This window comes from Cyprinodon variegatus, unplaced genomic scaffold (assembly GCF_000732505.1).
Source record: "Cyprinodon variegatus isolate N-32 unplaced genomic scaffold, C_variegatus-1.0 Scaffold17, whole genome shotgun sequence".
NCBI lineage: Eukaryota > Metazoa > Chordata > Actinopteri > Cyprinodontiformes > Cyprinodontidae > Cyprinodon > Cyprinodon variegatus.
This window is the reverse complement of record NW_015150470.1, coordinates 436,881-451,834: the sequence shown is the minus strand read 5'-3', so window position 1 is coordinate 451,834 and position 14,954 is coordinate 436,881. Positions and strand designations below refer to the sequence as shown.

At 38.8% G+C, this 14,954-nt stretch overlaps 1 protein-coding gene across 1 annotated transcript in view; it reads left to right on the top strand.

The window, feature by feature from the left end:
* LOC107092629 (kin of IRRE-like protein 1) overlaps window positions 1-14,954 on the top strand; it is a 143,043-nt gene that overhangs the window by 118,121 nt on the left and 9,968 nt on the right. Inside the window, exons 10-13 of the mRNA XM_015387216.1 lie at window positions 1,067-1,167; window positions 5,169-5,385; window positions 12,458-12,565; window positions 13,771-13,898. Of these exons, the coding sequence (XP_015242702.1) occupies window positions 1,067-1,167; window positions 5,169-5,385; window positions 12,458-12,565; window positions 13,771-13,898 (554 nt within the window). The remainder of the gene's footprint in view (window positions 1-1,066; window positions 1,168-5,168; window positions 5,386-12,457; window positions 12,566-13,770; window positions 13,899-14,954) is intronic.

The following is a 14,954-nucleotide window of genomic DNA, read 5'->3' as shown; positions in this document are numbered from 1 at the left end:
TGGAGGATCCAGTCTAGGTAGACCGCGTCCTTGGAGGATGCAGTCTAGGTAGACCGCGTCCTTGAAGGATCCAGTCTAGGTAGACCGCATCCTTGGAGGATCCAGTCTAGGTAGACAGCGTCCTTGGAGGATCCAGTCTAGGTAGACCGGGTCCTTGGAAGGATCCAGTCTAGGTGGACCGCGTCCTTGGAGGATCCAGTCTAGGTAGACCACGTCCTTCGAAGGATCCAGTCTAGGTAGACCGCGTCCTTGGAGGATGCAGTCTAGGTAGACCGCGTCCTTCGAAGGATCCAGTCTAGGTAGACCGCGTCCTTGGAGGATGCAGTCTAGGTAGACCGCGTCCTTCGAAGGATCCAGTCTAGGTAGACCGCGTCCTTGGAGGATGCAGTCTAGGTAGACCGCGTCCTTCGAAGGATCCAGTCTAGGTAGACCGCGTCCTTGGAGGATGCAGCCCATGAATTCGAACAGAGCCTGTATGGGAGACTGAACAAAGACTAGACTAATGATGATTGGGAGCAGGTGTGAACAGAGGATTCTAGAAGGGAGCTAGGGAAAAGGAGACAAACACAAAAGGGCAAAAAACGGCAACCAAGAAAAACTTAAGAACTGAAATATATCCTGAAAACACAACAAAATAGGAATTAAACCGATAAAACTAGAAAACAAAGAAAAACATGAATCAAAGTAAAACTGAATACTCAAAAGAAAACTTAAAAGAACCAAGATCGTGACATTGTTAGCTGTCAAATAATGTATCACACATGTAATTTGGGCTTAAAGTTCCAAAGTTATTTGTTTTTTCATTTGGGTATGCAAAATAGAAACAAGGTATGAAGAAGGTAGAGGTGGATAATTAGGAAGTTTTATTTATATTAAGTTTTATATTAAGTTTTGTTTGCCTGCTGTGAATGATTTTGTTATATACGTACAGGTTTATTTAAGATTATATTATTCTTTCTTTTGACATTTTTTCTCTTAAATCATTTGCATGCTAGAATGTGATTTAATTTTGAAATATCTCTAAGGTGTTTGGGTAATCTTCTCTGCCTTGTCATCTCTCTCCCAGGCCCCCCTATCATCTCCAGTGATCCAGTTCAGTACGCTGTCAGAGGTGAAAGAGGAGAGATCAAGTGTTACATTGCCAGCACCCCACCACCTGATAAGATTGTAAGTCCATCCTCCAAAGCTGTAATCTGCTCTAGAGTTTCTTGACCTCCCCTGATTGCATCTCACTCTCAGAGAATCCTGATCAAAGCTCCCGGTTCACCTGAGAGCACTTTCTCTCTTTAGCTTGTGTCACTCAGTCTAAAGGATAAGATAGAGGCGCCATTTTCTCCAGGAGTGTCGCTAATATGTGAGAACAAGGTGATCTTCCCCTGTAGACGAAGGTGGTACTCATGAAAGGAGCTCTTGGGGTTTTTGTTAGAAGTCAAAGAGGAAAGACAGGCCTCCTTCTGTGCAGATCATACCGAAGCCAGTGAACCTAATAGGATTAAAAGAAATCAAAGATACAGCTTCCAGAAATGTTTCATTTTTAAATGAGCGTTCAGCTCTAATGCCAAGAATTATCAAGTGAAGAAAATCATTTTAACATAAAATAATCTTGTCATCTAATTTGCAGCTTTGCAGTAATGATAGCCACTTTTCCCCATATCAGTCTTTCTGTTCTTTTCAGATTGGGCTGAAACTAATGACCTCTACAGATGTAGTTGGTCATTTGGAACGCTTTTTAAGCAGTAACGCCTCAGTAACTGCCGCCGCAGCATTAAGGGAGGCTAAAGTAATTTAATTAATGGAAAACAGAATAGCTGCAGTAAGCACTAAATAGCACCAGGTGGCAAATGTGAGCAGTCATTATAAAACTGCTGTTTTGTCCACATTCATTAGAAAACAGAAGAACAATGTCAGTTCTATTAAATTCATTTAACCTTTTTTTTCATTTAATCTTTTATCAAAATGGTATTTATTATGGCAGAGTTTACAGAAAAACAGAGTTTTACGGTTTGCCATAGATTTATATGCAATAATAACAGTAGTGATGATTTAATGAGTTCATCCGGTTTTATCTAAAGACCTCATATTGGAGTCAGGTGTGTGGAAGTAGGGTCTCATCTAAAAGTAGCAGGACACGAGGCCTGGAGGGCTAGAGTTTGAGACCTATGTTTTAAACATTAGTCTCAATATAAGTATTGGAGCTGGAAATGCAAATGGTTTGAATTAGTTTCTGAACCACCACATTGCTTAACAGCGGTTCTAGAGAAATAAAATCTAATTGAAATGAAAATTAAACAAAGATTTATTTTCCTGTTGTACAGAATGTGTCAAAGTTTGTTTTGTTTTGGTCTCCAGAGACCAGTTTTTCTCTCACTAAAAAGAACAGAATCAACCCCCTTTTTTGAAATCATAACCAGAATCAACAATAAAGCAAATTGTATGAAAAACATGCAGACAGAGACATCAAATCTAGCTTATGTATTAATTTCCCATTTGTTCTTGGGTTAAAGGAGGCCTATTCAGACGGTAAAAGCTCAACAGTTGCCAAAGTGATCAAGGAGGAGAAGAAAATGATTTCCTTACAGAGAGTTCCAGGTCCTTACCTGATAAAACTCTTCAAAACTTCATGATGTAGTTCTGACTGGTTCAGGAAGAAATATAACTTTGTTTTTTTCTTTATCTGAATCTTTCTATGCACCTCTTTATAGGTTATATATATATAGGAAAATTAGAAACAATAATACTAGTTGTATACCTCAAATACAATAACAATTAGTCTTTTTTTTTTGCATAAATATTGAAAATCAGGCGCATGTTAATCAGGGTCTCAATTCCACCGTGACATTCTCGCTTCTGTCTGTATAGCCTGAAATGTAACACTTCACTTTTTTCACTTCTTCCCCCTGTATCAATATCAACACCAGTTTTAACCTGTCTGTGGGTAACAAATGGCTCATATCTCAGAGAATCCAATGCAATTTACTCTGCTCTGCCAGACTTTTTGCTAAACGCATGCCTAGCATTTCAATTAAATGTAGGCAAACTGCATCAGCACAGGGTGGTGGCATTGGCTTGGTTGAGCCATTTTCAGATAAGGAAATTTCATTATGTTCTGTTAGAGAATTAGATGAGTTTTTCTAGGTAAAGAGATTTTTAATTTGACTCACAGCATTTTAAACTTGGATTGGAAAGATATTTGTGTTTAAAAAAAATGTATATATTATGACAACTTTAATTAATTAGAAATAAATGTATTTTACCTTCTTAACTATGTTTTAAACTTCACTTAAACAGTTAAGAATTGAAACAGGATTCACTCAAAAATAAAATGTTTGTTTGAAACATCTGAAAGAGGTCACTGACTCTGCTGACTTGACAGCCTCCGGCAGATGCTTTCAGAGTTTAAGAACTTTGATGCTTTGTCATCTCTCATCTTTGGCCGTAACTGTGGAAGGTTTTACAGGTCTTTGCCTGAGGACTGCAGTCCTCCTACAGCCTCACGGGTTACCAAAGGGTCAGATCCTTAAGCGGCTGATGACAGAAAATCAAGAAAGTCCAAAAGTGAATTCTGAAAATATTTGGAGCATTTTATGTAAAAAGAATATTACTGTATAAGTGACTAAGATTGGTTTTGTAAGATAAAAGAATGTGGAAGCATTAACATTTGCAAGGCTTGTGTTTCTTCTTTATTAAGATTGATTCTGATAATATCTAGAAGTGGCCTATGCAGAACATTATTCCAGAGAAGCGATATTACATGTTTAATTTTGACATATCACACAAAGTTAGGCTTTATCATTTTTATGTTTGCGCTCATTAAAAACATGACAATGAGGACACAGACTTTCCAGAATTACTAATTTTCTCTTAAATCTTTCAGAAAATAGCAGTCTGAACTATTTTTCTTTCCATTTTTCTTGGAAAACAGTTGAAGCAATATTTGATAAAAATGCAATTTATTCTGAACTGAATGTTTCATAAGATACAGGCAGTATAATGTGTTATTGACACCTTAGAGGGGAGAAATAGTGGAATCATCAACGCTGAAACAAGGAAGCAACAAAAGAGACAGAAATAAATCCATTATTTCATTTTGACGTCTAGAATGAGTGAGGAGGACCGTGGGGGAGCAATAAATTGAAATCAGAGCGAGATGGTTTGAGGGAGAGTAAAATTTTGTACCTTTCAGCGTCAATTATCCAATTGTGCAGTGCCAACATGACAGAAATCAGAGCTTTTAGAGCGATTCAGCCCCCTGCTGCACTGCCAGCGAGCCCAGAGCGTATAATGCGATACGACATTGTAGTCCAGGCTTAATGCGGAGACACGGGGGCTCATAAAATATGGAGTGCAGTGCTGTGTGCGCGCTTGTGCACGTGTGCAATGAGGCAATGAAAGACTCAGAAACAGCCACACACAAAAAAAAGAAAACAGACAGAAGCAATGCAACATAATTATTGTTAGAAGGAGAGATTTGGAGGAGTCGACTGCAGAGACAGACAAAAAATGCATTATACAGAGTCTACTCTTATACAAGGACTGTCATACAAAAAATGAATCTTGGGACTGTCATGATTTGTTATTGAATGAGTCATCTATTTATTTTTTTTAATACCGTTTAAAAGAGACATAAGCCAGAAATATGACTGGATGCATATTTGATATTGTAGTGTTCTATATTTAATAACCTCAAAATTCCACCTTGGCACATTTTAAGTGGGAAAACCTGCTTGAGATTTTAACACCCATGTACACCTGCTGCTCTGTGTTATCTGCCTTCCTTCATAAGGAATTTATTACCACTCCAGTTTAGAATTTACAGCACACCATATGCATGTGTAATTAGCTCCTTTCTTAACCTTTATTAATGCTAAACAATCTTTTTTTTTTTTTTTTACAAAGTAAATGTTTATTTTTCACCATGTATTTCCAGATTGGAGATTTGTGTTGTTGTCACAGCTAAGATAAAGTGGAATTAGAAAATATTGATCCCTGAGGTTAAACTGCATCGGTGAAGAGTGGAGTGTTAATGGAAATTTAACATATCGGAGATTTGGCCTGGATCTAATTGATACAAATCTCCTGTCTCTTCAAAGGAGCTGTGTTAATTAGGTACCGACTTAGAAACCAGAGATTGTTTCTGTGTCCTTATTTGAATGGTTTGCTTTTCACAGGTCTGGGCGTGGAAGGAGAACGTGTGGGAGAAGGAAAAAGGCACTCTGATGGAGAGATACACTGTGGAGCAGAGCAAACCTCAGTCCCAGGGTGGGGCTGTCCTTTCCACACTGACTATCAACAATGTCATGGAGTCTGACTTCCACTCTCCATACAACTGCACTGCCTGGAACTCTTTTGGACCTGGAACCATGATCATTACACTCGAGGAGAAAGGTATGCTGGAACAGACACAGTACAGTACTCACTTCATACCTATTTACATCCAAGCGTTGTAGGTGGGAGGTCCTTAATTGGGCCCTTCAATTAATTGTCAAAGTCTATTTTAGTAATCGTAGCAAGATTCCAAGACGCAAAATGGTTTAGTCTGCACAACAGCAACAAGTGTAAAGTTGTTGAGCTAAACTGAATGACTTTGGGTATTCAGGGAATTGGAAAAATGAAAGAAGGCAGAATGAAAGTATGATTAAAGTTAACATAGTTGACTCCATGCGCAGCAGCTGCTTTAGCTGATGCTGTAAAATAACAGTGAAATACCCACCGTAATACAGGTAAAGACTGGAAAATAAGGAGCTTGTGATTATTCCTCCTCCCTCTGGGTCAGACAGCCGCTCCAATTAATATCACCAGTATCACCTGAGGAACCTACATATACAGCTCACCTTGGGTTCACTCCAACCTACTGAAATCCTGCTCTTCATGTCTCTGCTCTGATGTGCATAAAAATGCTCTTCTGTGTATTTTTTATGTATTTTGCTAAATTAAATTATAATTATTGTGAGAAAGATCCAATAGGTTTTGTTTAAATACTGCACTATAGGAATAATTTGACTGCAGAAGGTATGTAGAGCCCTTAGTGCTGAAAGTTGAATTGATCGAAAAGGAAATATTTCAATTTGGAAAAATGAGTTATGATGTTTCCCAATCTGGCAGTTTAGGATGGCCGTCGATGGGTAAAAAATGTTTTTCTTAAGATTTATGGCCTAAGAGATCAATAGACTTTGGATCAAATTGGTTTCGTATATCCAGGCGGTTTATGAACATTCTTTGGGCTGGAAAACGTCAGTCAGTGACATTTGGCACAGATGCGGTGTAGATGGAATAATGCCAGGGCCAAAAATCGTTCCCAGAATGAGCATGAATGAGGGACACAGTCGAAGGCCTTCTCCAGGTCCCCAAAACACACGTGGACCATTTGGACTGGTCTACTGTTCCACAGCCAGGATGAAAACCACATTGCTCCTTGACAATCTCCTCTCCAGCACTCTGGCATAGGCTTTCTCTGGGATGCTGAGAAGTTTGATCCATCTGAGGAACTAGTCTGACAGTGCAGGGGCACTGTCTCTGACCTCCTTTTGAAGATGTGTGTTGACCATGACATCCCAAAAACATCCATCGAACTGAGGTATTCCTTGCAGATCTCATCCACCTCCAAAGCCTTGCCACCACGGAGTTTTGTGGCCGCCTCAGTGACTTCAACTTGGGTGATGAATGTGTCTCAGAGCACCCTGTCTTTGATTCCACCAGTGTAGGAATGTAAGCTATGGTCATGAAATCTGGATCATGACTGAAAGAACGAGATCTCAGATACAAGTGACTGAAATTAGCTTTCTCCACAGGGTGACCTGGGATTCCCTTAGAGATTGAGTGAGGAATTGGTAATCTAAGAATGCTTCTCCTCCACATTGAAAGGAGTGAACTGAGGTGGCTCAGACATCTGTTCCAGAGTCCCCCCTGGACGCCTTCCTCAGGAGGTGTTCCAGGCACGTTCCACTGAGAGAATGCCTATTAGATAACAAAGGAGACTCTGGAGTTACTATGTCTATCGCCTGACCCTGAAGCACCTTTGGCTTCAGCCTTTCAGCTACAGTACTACTTATTCTCCTTCCTTATTATACCCAATGAAAATGAAAAAAAATCTATCTTGACAAAGTTATCGTGCAACAGAACTGCAGCATTAATAAGTCACAACTTCAAGCAATATGGAGATGTGTACATCCCTTGCATATAGACCTCCAACTGCAGCATAACTTCAGTAAATGTGATTAATATGTGCCAAGAAAAAACACCATAGACTTGGACAAAATATGTTTTTTTTCTTTAGAATCAGTGTTTTTGGCCCATAAAGTGTAGTAATTGGTTTGCTGCTCTATTTAGTTGAGTAATGTATACAAATATATTATAAAAAGGTCAGTTTTATTTATTATAAAAAGGTCTAAGATTTATCAATCTTAGTGGTCTTTGTAGGACTCAGAGGATCTCACAGAGATTTGGCTTTTTTTGTTTATATCAATTAAACTAAAAACAACTTTAAAGNTGTGTGTGTATCTATTTTAATCAAGTCACTGTGTTGGATTGGATTCTTCTAAAAAGCTACTGCTAAATGGTACGTCTAAAAGTACTGTAAAAGGTTAAATATATACAGGTGATACATATACAGAACCTTGCAAAGTGTTTATTCAAACCGAGCTTTTATAGATGTGTTGAGAATTGTTCAAAAAAAAGCCTGAGATGCCTTTAACCCTTTAAATCCTGGAGCGTGAAATAATTGACTGAAAATCGAATGTTTTTTGAGTCTTCATTGAACTTTATGATGTATAAAAGATTGGAAAAAACATAAATTTAGTACGTTAAATTAGATTATTTTTGCATCTAATTTGATACTTTAGACACGTGTAATCTCTTATACGTTTTCTGCCCACATAGTACGAGTTTTCAAGAACAAAAATATCCCACTGAAAATGATAAACAGTTTAATTTAACACTAAAAAGATACCCATATACAGAGTGTTTACTTTTTCTGAGGTAACTTCTGAAAGCAGGCAATTGAACTGGAGGTTATTTAGGGATCATCGAATTAAAGAGGATGGGTACAAATGTCAGCCTGACATTTTGGCATTTTATGTAAAAAGAATATTACTGTATAAGTGACTAAGATTGGTTTTGTAAGATAAAAGAATGTGGAAGCATTAACATTTGCAAGGCTTGTGTTTCTTCTTTATTAAGATTGATTCTGATAATATCTAGAAGTGGCCTATGCAGAACATTATTCCAGAGAAGCGATATTACATGTTTAATTTTGACATATCACACAAAGTTAGGCTTTATCATTTTTATGTTTGCGCTCATTAAAAACATGACAATGAGGACACAGACTTTCCAGAATTACTAATTTTCTCTTAAATCTTTCAGAAAATAGCAGTCTGAACTATTTTTCTTTCCATTTTTCTTGGAAAACAGTTGAAGCAATATTTGATAAAAATGCAATTTATTCTGAACTGAATGTTTCATAAGATACAGGCAGTATAATGTGTTATTGACACCTTAGAGGGGAGAAATAGTGGAATCATCAACGCTGAAACAAGGAAGCAACAAAAGAGACAGAAATAAATCCATTATTTCATTTTGACGTCTAGAATGAGTGAGGAGGACCGTGGGGGAGCAATAAATTGAAATCAGAGCGAGATGGTTTGAGGGAGAGTAAAATTTTGTACCTTTCAGCGTCAATTATCCAATTGTGCAGTGCCAACATGACAGAAATCAGAGCTTTTAGAGCGATTCAGCCCCCTGCTGCACTGCCAGCGAGCCCAGAGCGTATAATGCGATACGACATTGTAGTCCAGGCTTAATGCGGAGACACGGGGGCTCATAAAATATGGAGTGCAGTGCTGTGTGCGCGCTTGTGCACGTGTGCAATGAGGCAATGAAAGACTCAGAAACAGCCACACACAAAAAAAAGAAAACAGACAGAAGCAATGCAACATAATTATTGTTAGAAGGAGAGATTTGGAGGAGTCGACTGCAGAGACAGACAAAAAATGCATTATACAGAGTCTACTCTTATACAAGGACTGTCATACAAAAAATGAATCTTGGGACTGTCATGATTTGTTATTGAATGAGTCATCTATTTATTTTTTTTAATACCGTTTAAAAGAGACATAAGCCAGAAATATGACTGGATGCATATTTGATATTGTAGTGTTCTATATTTAATAACCTCAAAATTCCACCTTGGCACATTTTAAGTGGGAAAACCTGCTTGAGATTTTAACACCCATGTACACCTGCTGCTCTGTGTTATCTGCCTTCCTTCATAAGGAATTTATTACCACTCCAGTTTAGAATTTACAGCACACCATATGCATGTATAATTAGCTCCTTTCTTAACCTTTATTAATGCTAAACAATCTTTTTTTTTTTTTTTTACAAAGTAAATGTTTATTTTTCACCATGTATTTCCAGATTGGAGATTTGTGTTGTTGTCACAGCTAAGATAAAGTGGAATTAGAAAATATTGATCCCTGAGGTTAAACTGCATCGGTGAAGAGTGGAGTGTTAATGGAAATTTAACATATCGGAGATTTGGCCTGGATCTAATTGATACAAATCTCCTGTCTCTTCAAAGGAGCTGTGTTAATTAGGTACCGACTTAGAAACCAGAGATTGTTTCTGTGTCCTTATTTGAATGGTTTGCTTTTCACAGGTCTGGGCGTGGAAGGAGAACGTGTGGGAGAAGGAAAAAGGCACTCTGATGGAGAGATACACTGTGGAGCAGAGCAAACCTCAGTCCCAGGGTGGGGCTGTCCTTTCCACACTGACTATCAACAATGTCATGGAGTCTGACTTCCACTCTCCATACAACTGCACTGCCTGGAACTCTTTTGGACCTGGAACCATGATCATTACACTCGAGGAGAAAGGTATGCTGGAACATACACAGTACAGTACTCACTTCATACCTATTTACATCCAAGCGTGGTAGGTGGGAGGTCCTTAATTGGGCCCTTCAATTAATTGTCAAAGTCTATTTTAGTAATCGTAGCAAGATTCCAAGACGCAAAATGGTTTAGTCTGCACAACAGCAACAAGTGTAAGGTTGTTGAGCTAGACTGAATGACTTTGGGTATTCAGGGAATTGGAAAAATGAAAGAAGGCAGAATGAAAGTATGATTAAAGTTAACATAGTTGACTCCATGCGCAGCAGCTGCTTTAGCTGATGCTGTAAAATAACAGTGAAATACCCACCGTAATACAGGTAAAGACTGGAAAATAAGGAGCTTGTGATTATTCCTCCTCCCTCTGGGTCAGACAGCCGCTCCAATTAATATCACCAGTATCACCTGAGGAACCTACATATACAGCTCACCTTGGGTTCACTCCAACCTACTGAAATCCTGCTCTTCATGTCTCTGCTCTGATGTGCATAAAAATGCTCTTCTGTGTATTTTTTATGTATTTTGCTAAATTAAATTATAATTATTGTGAGAAAGATCCAATAGGTTTTGTTTAAATACTGCACTATAGGAATAATTTGACTGCAGAAGGTATGTAGAGCCCTTAGTGCTGAAAGTTGAATTGATCGAAAAGGAAATATTTCAATTTGGAAAAATGAGTTATGATGTTTCCCAATCTGGCAGTTTAGGATGGCCGTCGATGGGTAAAAAATGTTTTTCTTAAGATTTATGGCCTAAGAGATCAATAGACTTTGGATCAAATTGGTTTCGTATATCCAGGCGGTTTATGAACATTCTTTGGGCTGGAAAACGTCAGTCAGTGACATTTGGCACAGATGCGGTGTAGATGGAATAATGCCAGGGCCAAAAATCGTTCCCAGAATGAGCATGAATGAGGGACACAGTCGAAGGCCTTCTCCAGGTCCCCAAAACACACGTGGACCATTTGGACTGGTCTACTGTTCCACAGCCAGGATGAAAACCACATTGCTCCTTGACAATCTCCTCTCCAGCACTCTGGCATAGGCTTTCTCTGGGATGCTGAGAAGTTTGATCCATCTGAGGAACTAGTCTGACAGTGCAGGGGCACTGTCTCTGACCTCCTTTTGAAGATGTGTGTTGACCATGACATCCCAAAAACATCCATCGAACTGAGGTATTCCTTGCAGATCTCATCCACCTCCAAAGCCTTGCCACCACGGAGTTTTGTGGCCGCCTCAGTGACTTCAACTTGGGTGATGAATGTGTCTCAGAGCACCCTGTCTTTGATTCCACCAGTGTAGGAATGTAAGCTATGGTCATGAAATCTGGATCATGACTGAAAGAACGAGATCTCAGATACAAGTGACTGAAATTAGCTTTCTCCACAGGGTGACCTGGGATTCCCTTAGAGATTGAGTGAGGAATTGGTAATCTAAGAATGCTTCTCCTCCACATTGAAAGGAGTGAACTGAGGTGGCTCAGACATCTGTTCCAGAGTCCCCCCTGGACGCCTTCCTCAGGAGGTGTTCCAGGCACGTTCCACTGAGAGAATGCCTATTAGATAACAAAGGAGACTCTGGAGTTACTATGTCTATCGCCTGACCCTGAAGCACCTTTGGCTTCAGCCTTTCAGCTACAGTACTACTTATTCTCCTTCCTTATTATACCCAATGAAAATGAAAAAAAATCTATCTTGACAAAGTTATCGTGCAACAGAACTGCAGCATTAATAAGTCACAACTTCAAGCAATATGGAGATGTGTACATCCCTTGCATATAGACCTCCAACTGCAGCATAACTTCAGTAAATGTGATTAATATGTGCCAAGAAAAAACACCATAGACTTGGACAAAATATGTTTTTTTTCTTTAGAATCAGTGTTTTTGGCCCATAAAGTGTAGTAATTGGTTTGCTGCTCTATTTAGTTGAGTAATGTATACAAATATATTATAAAAAGGTCAGTTTTATTTATTATAAAAAGGTCTAAGATTTATCAATCTTAGTGGTCTTTGTAGGACTCAGAGGATCTCACAGAGATTTGGCTTTTTTTGTTTATATCAATTAAACTGAAAACAACTTTAAAGTAGAGTAATGACTAAGGGGCTGAGTCGTAATATCCTTTCTTTCATGTTGATCAATTTTAAAGTGTTAAATAACTTTATTGAGTAGGACCACTGAGTGGTGTTAGTCTTTTCTTTGGTGGCTGTTTAGTTATAAAATTTCTTGCATTATATTGGAGAAAATGGTTTCTTCTTGCTCAGTCAGTCTGATCCCTCCTTTATTCTCTGTGCCGCTGCATTCCACAGGCTTTAAAAAATCTACCAAAACATCTTTGAGAGAGAGACAGAGTTTGGATTTATTCTCGCATGTCCACTGAAAGCGTTTTCATCCCTTGTCTGACGAGCGCGCCTTATCATGCCATAACCAGCCCTCAGAGATCCAGCTTTGAGCGGAGAAACAAAAAGGATTTTCCCTAAAAACTGTGCAGCGTCCTCGTTAAATTTTTGTGCAGCAGCGAAGCCGCGGCTGTCCCTCAACCCCCCGACCCTTCTGCTTGTGTTCATTTCAGATATTGTTCCAGTGGGAATTATCGCTGGTGGTACAGTGGGCTCCTCCATTCTGCTACTCATGATTCTGCTGCCACTTGCCTTCTTCTTCTACCGCCAACGCAAAGGCAGTGAGTTGAACTGTTTGTTTGTTTAAGGATATACACATTCTTATTCTGCCTGTCACTCATTCTTTCATCCACAATCCTCTGCTCTCAATTTTCTGTTACACAAAGTTAATGGCATATGCCAGCCGCACAGCATTTTATTCAAATGAGATTAATGAATATTCATGCATTATGGCAATCGGCCTTAAATCGCCCACTTTATGTTTTCATATCGCTTTTGCTGACAGTCAGTTGTTTGATATTCTCTTGCCACTTGCACATGCTGGATAAAGTAGCTTCATAAATGAGAGGTCTAAAAACAAAAAGGCTCTAAAAGTGAATGACATTTAAATCATACATTTTTATATGTGTTATTTCTATAGCCAGCGGCAATCCAATTAGTTATTATGAACACATACCACGCTTCGTCAAACCAGAGATCTAAAAGCCCTGTTGTGGCTTTCAGATGTTTAATTTTGAGCTGCTTTGCCGAAAATAAAGAAACAGGAAAAGACATTGAAGGTGACTGGCAGAGTCCCCAGGAGGATTTTCAAGGGATAAGAGTACATACTCTGGTTCAGAGCTGATAAACACAGCTACCGAAGAGATATCGTTCAGAAAGAGAAACTCAAACAAACATTGTTGTCCCTGCAGATAAACAGTCTCCTGTTGGTGTCTGCGATGTAGCACGTGACTTCACAGATGGAAATCTTTTCTTTTAAGGTTTTTGGCAGTGGGAGACAGTTGTTCCTATCGGCAAACACAGAGTGCTCAGTTGTAAAACTCTTGTAAAGCTGTTTATTTCAGTATGACAACATAATACTACAACCAGGAAGGTTTTCCTTGTATATAAACATCATATGGTGTTTTAGTTGATCATCACTAAATGGGATTTATAAACATTGTAAAAACTGCTGATATATTTAATTTTGAGGTCTGTATTTGCATCCTCATTTTTTTTGTAGAGCTCCAGTCAGTTTGGTAATTTCTACCCCCTTTTTATCTTTATGATTTGCCATTTCATCTGAATTTTCCTCCTTTACATACCAAGAAACAAACCATCCTACTGTATATCCATACACATATCTGTTTTTGCAGTTAAGGATTTTGATGAATTTTAAAATATATCATGACACAAATGTACAAATATAATGTAGCGTTATTTTGTGTTGTATGATCTCTGAAATCTTTATATCTTACCAAATTGTGGAACTTGCTTATTTTTACAGGTCGCCGTGGTGTCACACTTGGTAAGCCAGACATCAAGGTAGAAACGGTCAACAAAGAGACCCATAGCTTGGAGGAGGAGGCAGCCAACGTCTCTACAGCAACTAGAATGGTCAAGGCCATGTACTCCGTAAGTAGACTCCCATATGAGTAACCGAGGGCTGTGGAGAGGAGGCGTACGGGTCAATGACCTTAAATGTACGAATACACCGACAATAATGGGGGCAGAACAGGAGGGGCACACATACACTTCAGGGAAAGAGTGAAAAAATAAATTGCTTTCCATGCTTTCAAAGATTACACCAAAAATACACTTTCTGTTGCAAAATAATTAACACCTCCTGAAGAGTATTTAATCTAGTTTAAAGAAAATCACATGTGAAAATATTAGTAATTTTTAACCCTCTTCATGTTTGTTTTACATGAGCAAAACTTAAATTATGTATGCAATATTTGATCATAAAATAGGGCAAATCTGGTCTATTTAATTTCCATTCAGTTCATTTCTATAGCACCAATTTACAACACATGTCATCTCAAGGCACTTTACAGTTCACCAGATCATACAGTCAAACTGATTCCAAGTTTTCTGTCTAAGGAAAACCAGTTGATTGTATCGACTCATTGATTTGAATGCAATCCCTAACACTAAGCATGTTTGTAGCGACAGTGGAAAGGAAAAAGTCCCTTTTAACAGGAAGATCCTCCAGCAGAACCAGGCTCAGTATGAGCGGCCATCGAGGCCAACTGAGGTTCAAAGAGACAGAAGCAGAGATACAAAAAGCAACTGTAAAAGGCGGCCCCGTCCAGGAAGCACACAGCCAGGCAGACGAGCTCCGAGCCAACTCCCATTTCAGAGGATGAAGAGAGCACATGACACAGTCAGAGAAACAGGACTACACTGGAAAAACAGGCCAATCTCCAACATCTATAAACAAAGGTGTTGATGGCAGCAGCACAGCTGATATTTCTCTCCAGGATGGAATCACAGCCAAACAGGAACAGATGAGGCGAAGCTACTATGTGGAATATAATGTTAGATATTAAACTTACAGAGTAGGAGAATAGAGATGTCCCTATGTCCTCCAGAAGTCTAAGCCTTTAGCAGCATAACTATAAAGATAGCTCAGGATAACCTGAGCCACTCTAACTATAAGCTTTATCAAAAAGGAAAGTTTTAAGCCTA